We start from the raw sequence: 4,906 nt of genomic DNA on the forward strand, positions 1-4,906 counted from the left end.
CATTTTTTCTCAAGATATCATTAATAATTAGTTTTCTAATCGAGAGCGAGAAAGACAACATGTGTGAGTGTTCTAGTGAGTTATAGTGTTTGTTTTTCTTCTTCAAGTTCTTATTTTTGATTCATGGTTTTAGTTCAATGTTTGGTTTTATTTTAATTAAGAAAGTGTTTTCAAGTTTTCAACTTATTTTTGTCTGAAAGATATAATTCATTATTTTTTTTAATGACAAGTACGTGTCTACTTCAAATTTTCATTTATAATATCGTTTTTCCCTTAAAGTATTATTTATTTGGTTTTAATACATATGTTCAAATTTTTTGCGACAAACTTTTTTTTAGTGATTTTATCTTTCCTATGTTATCTTATCTTTTTTAATTTATAAAAATATGAATTTTTGTAGAACACTAAAACTTAAAACTTTGGTCTTGTGAATCTGTATGTTTTGTTTTATCACCAATAAGTAAATCTAGGATGTTTGTGATTTTTAAGTTTGACATATTAATTTTATATTAAGATCATGTTTTAATGCACCACAAAAAGGTTTGTTTGACAATGAAATATAAAAATTCTATTATGTAATAGATAATTTTGCTTATGTGTGTATCCTATTTTGAGAAAACTATATAGGTATGCTGGTTACTGTTTTTAGGGATCTAATTTAAATATTAGGCCATTAACTCACTACATTTGTGTGATTGGATTTATTAAATGAAAATCTATGGTTTATATGTTTTCATAAGTCTATATATCATTATTTAATGTGATTAATTATCATCATGTAAGGATATTTTATTAACTTTGTATTTTCTGATATGGAATTTTTACCTTTTTTAGATTATCTATCATCCACACTTGTTAACAACTTTGTATAAATACTAATAGACTTGTGGAAATTGTTTGGTTAATGGTTGCTTGACTTGCTTTTTAAAGCCTTTTATTTCCTTTTAATTTTAATATTTTTGACTTTTACAAGAAACTTGACTTGTTTTTATAGCTCTAATTGTTTGTACTATGTAGGGAGACATATATAGTTGTTGAGAAATTATTTTGAGGTCATCTCAATATATTATCATCAAACACATTAGAGCTATCAAGATGATGAAACTCTTTACAAAGTATGTCAATTCTGTTGAAAAGAGGAAAGAAGACCCACCATGTAAACATTTCTCTATACGGTAAGCATTTTTCCCCATATTCTTATTAGCTTAATATCATAAAAGAGCAGATATACTTTCTTAGGCTATAATACTTTGTTTAATTGTTTTGTTTTAATTTCTTTGTAACATTTTATTGGTGTTGTGGGAGGATAGGTGATTAATGAACGATACATTTTATATTTTCTCACTTAGTTTTTGGTATGTTGTTATGATATCTACAAGTGCTTTATGTATATAATAAATTATTGCATTTTAATTATTTATTGGTGAATGTAAAGATTTAAATATACCAACATTTTGAAGTTAGAAACCAATGGATTAATAACTAGGAATATTGAAAAATTATTATAAATCAATCTATCAGTGAGTCCAAATATGAAAGTTATGTATAAAAGAATCAAATGTGAAAATGTTTAGTTTAGTAATTGATTAAGAAAAAAAACCATCACACCTTATCTATTAAATAAAGTTTTTTTTGGGTAATTAGGGAAATTTAGTGAAAAAATAATTTTGTTAAAAAATGACATAGCATTCTTAAGTGTGTTTCAAAGTCTTAACATTTGCTATTGTTAATGCAGTGGTTATGTGGCTGGACAACGGCAAAAGGATTGGAAAATGTGTTCACCATTTAAAGTGAATGAGTCTATGACACAATCACCACTTCCTCCATTATTTGTTCCAAAGTTCAGATCATGGAGTTGTAACACATGTCGAAGAGAAAATGGATTTAATGTCGAAGCCGTTAATACTGAAGTAAGTAAAAATGAAATTCCTTTGTTTTTAAATTTTTTTCCTTAATTATCATGAGACTTTCATGATTAGAAAATTGAGATGTTTCTTCTTTTATTTATTTATTTATTTTTAATATCAATTGTATGGTAATAAATAGTTTTTGAGTTTGGACTTAATTATTTGAATTGATTCTAATGTATCTTCCTATAATTTCATTTTAAAAATATTTTGTACAAGAATATCCCAAAACTTTGTTAATCAATTTTTATACTTTTATAGTTATTACTTTAAAATTTATGTTGTGAACCATTTTGATTTCTTCAACTCTATTAAATTCTTGTTGCGTATTAAAATGTTTTGCATATCACTATAATTCTTTATACCAATAAAATTAACCCTATGGTAAGTTATGAATTTATATATGCTCCTATATTTAATTAATATACTAAAATAATCCCTATGACATGTATAGATGTTTGTTAATATGGAATCAAATTATTTAATTTTCTAGGTTGAGGAAAAATATTTATGCATTATAAAAACTTTGGTTCTTATAATTTAACTAGTTAGAAATGAACCATAACAACTAAAATGAAGTTGTTACCTATGAATTTTGCTTGCATGTAGGAATTTTTTTTCTAGAATCCTAAGACTATTAACTTTTCATAGAAAATTCAGTTCGAAGATAATAACCATTTGCTTCATGTAGGAATTTGATAAGGCCACAAGTGCCCAAGTCATGGAACTTGGAGAATGTAACAATAATTTATCAATAGATGATGAGGAGTTTGGTCAGGCTTCATTAATGGAAATTGCAGAGACAATGATAACGAGTCTGCCTAATGTGAAAAATGTAAATTGTGGGTTGTTAAACTCATCCCAAAATGATAAATCCACAAAAGTTATAGAGGTACTGAATAAGCCAGTTAAGGAAAAGGATTTTGATTTAAATATCCCATATTCTATTGATATTTACCAAGAGATGGTGGATGGAAATATTGGTCTTGAAACCTCAGGCACGACTAATGAAGAGTACTTGTTTTCTAGCCAACACAATGTGGAGGAGCCTCATCCTAATCAAAGATCATGTTTTGATTTGAATTCTATTGACATAACACCTAGCATGGATCTATTCATCAAAGACTCTACCGGAAAGAAATCAACTACATATTTGAATCCAGGAGGTAGTGATCAAATGCCAAAGAAAATATTGAATACAGGTGATTACTTAAATACTAACTTGGACATTGATTCATCTAAGAAAACTTTTTATCCTAGTGAAGTCAATGCTAAGTTGGATATTGGTAAATCTATGACTTATGATTCCTTGGAAGGTCAACAATCTGATTCTCACAAGAAAAGTAATTTATCTGATAAATCACATGGCCTTACAATCTTTGGAAGAAAATTAACAGGTCCTTCTAATTTGGTTGACCAAAATGTGATTGTGTCTGGACAAGAACAGGTGAATAACTCTTCCTCATTTATGCAAAATAGAAATAGTTTGTTTGACTGGCTTGATCTTGAAGAGGAAGAAGAAGAAACTCCACCACTATATAGGGGTTCTCGTGAAATTCCAATTCTCCTAAATGATACATCTGAAAGGTCTTGTGGGATGAATAAAAATCCATCTGAATTGTGTCCAATACAACCAGGGAATCCATACTTGATGGATAAAGAAGATAAAACGGAAAAGAGGGTTTGTAAGAAAAGGCATGGCTCATCTTCCAAGCAAAAGAAGAAATCAAAAAAGCGTTGAATAGAAACTCTGCACTTTCGTAGCTTTATTCCATAGAGCTAATCACATTATTGATTTTCGTTACCATCTTAGAACTTTATCTCTAGTCCTTTTAATTTATTTGACACCTTTTCTTTTATAATTAATTATGTTGGTGTTATAAAGTTTATGGTGAATGTCTAATACTTCTTGTTGTATTTTAGGCATCTTTAATTTCTATTGTTGCAAGTATTTTCTTCCTTATATGTAATAGACTAAATTTCACTTGTGGTCTCCTATAGTATTTAATTTGTGATTTTGGTTCCAAATTTTTAGTTTCACAATTTTATCATCTTCTTATGAGTTATCTATTTAATTTAAATAACAATTTGTCAAAACTACAATTCATAGGAGAATAAATATATCCCTATATATTAAATACGAATAATTATCTTACGCGAGAGTGTTTATAGGGGTTTCTTTTTAAGAAAAGCATTCTTATACACTTTTTATATTGACTCGACAGATTACTACACTTATTATAGCACAACTACAATATAGTGGAAAACATAAACATCTTATAACCTAGGATTTTCATGGAGGCAATACCTATATATTCATGCAATAGATATATGAATAAGGTGTAAAAAATGTAAAATAATCCTCACTTATTTCAACTGGAAAACATAAAGTTCCTCACGGGGTTACAATAATCCATGTACTTATTCTACAAATATTATTACTAGAAAGCAATAAAATCCTAAGTTGTCGGTTAAGCATCTAAACAAAGTTTGAAGTTAGATGAAAAAAACATAGAAAGGGGGGGTTGAATATGTGTGTGTGTGAGCAAAGGAATTTTAAAAACGTTTTAGCAAGAAGGCTCTTTTTCATCCAATAATATAATATTACTGAATGGTAAACTAGAACTGCCCAGGATTGGTTCAACAAAATATTTTTGCATCTAGGAGTTTATCGTCTGCTTAGGGAAAATGCTTCTTAAATGAAAATCATCCTTTAAGATAACAAATTGAACAAGTGTGATTTTCGTCTGAAGATAGTTTTAATAGATGATAAACATTAACGAGGTTTTCAGTATATTAAATCAACCAAATAAAAATGTGTCAGAAACATTAAAGCATTGTGCAAGTATTTTTATACTAGTTCACTTAAACTGAGCTACGTCTAGTCTCCTTCAAATGAAGGATTCCACTAGATGTTCAATGAAGTACAAGTATTGTTTGTTCAGTCTCTTCAGGCTCGCAGTGAGTATTATAGACCACCCAGGTCACGACCACTCCTG

The 4,906-nt window shown here is 28.3% G+C and overlaps 1 protein-coding gene across 1 annotated transcript; it reads left to right on the forward strand.

Moving 5' to 3' along the window:
* Positions 1 to 522: 522 nt before the first annotated feature.
* LOC109812964 (uncharacterized) lies at positions 523 to 3,980 on the forward strand. The gene is made up of 3 exons (XM_020377049.3): positions 523 to 1,175; positions 1,736 to 1,910; positions 2,599 to 3,980. Exons 1-3 carry the CDS (start codon positions 1,096 to 1,098, stop codon positions 3,646 to 3,648), a joined length of 1,305 nt encoding a protein of 434 aa, XP_020232638.2. The 5' UTR covers positions 523 to 1,095; the 3' UTR covers positions 3,649 to 3,980.
* Positions 3,981 to 4,906: the final 926 nt, after the last annotated feature.

Source organism: Cajanus cajan, chromosome 8 (assembly GCF_000230855.2).
Source record: "Cajanus cajan strain Asha chromosome 8, NIPB_CcT2T_4, whole genome shotgun sequence".
In the NCBI taxonomy this organism is placed as follows: domain Eukaryota; kingdom Viridiplantae; phylum Streptophyta; class Magnoliopsida; order Fabales; family Fabaceae; genus Cajanus; species Cajanus cajan.

Excerpts from the sequence above, each read along its gene's own strand:
- LOC109812964 (XM_020377049.3), top strand. The coding sequence starts at position 1,096 with ATGATGAAACTCTTTACAAAGTATGTCAATTCTGTTGAAAAGAGGAAA. Across the intron at positions 1,176-1,735 it reads TGTAAACATTTCTCTATACG|TGGTTATGTGGCTGGACAAC; the intron begins GTAAGCATTTTT and ends TTGTTAATGCAG. Across the intron at positions 1,911-2,598 it reads TCGAAGCCGTTAATACTGAA|GAATTTGATAAGGCCACAAG; the intron begins GTAAGTAAAAAT and ends TGCTTCATGTAG.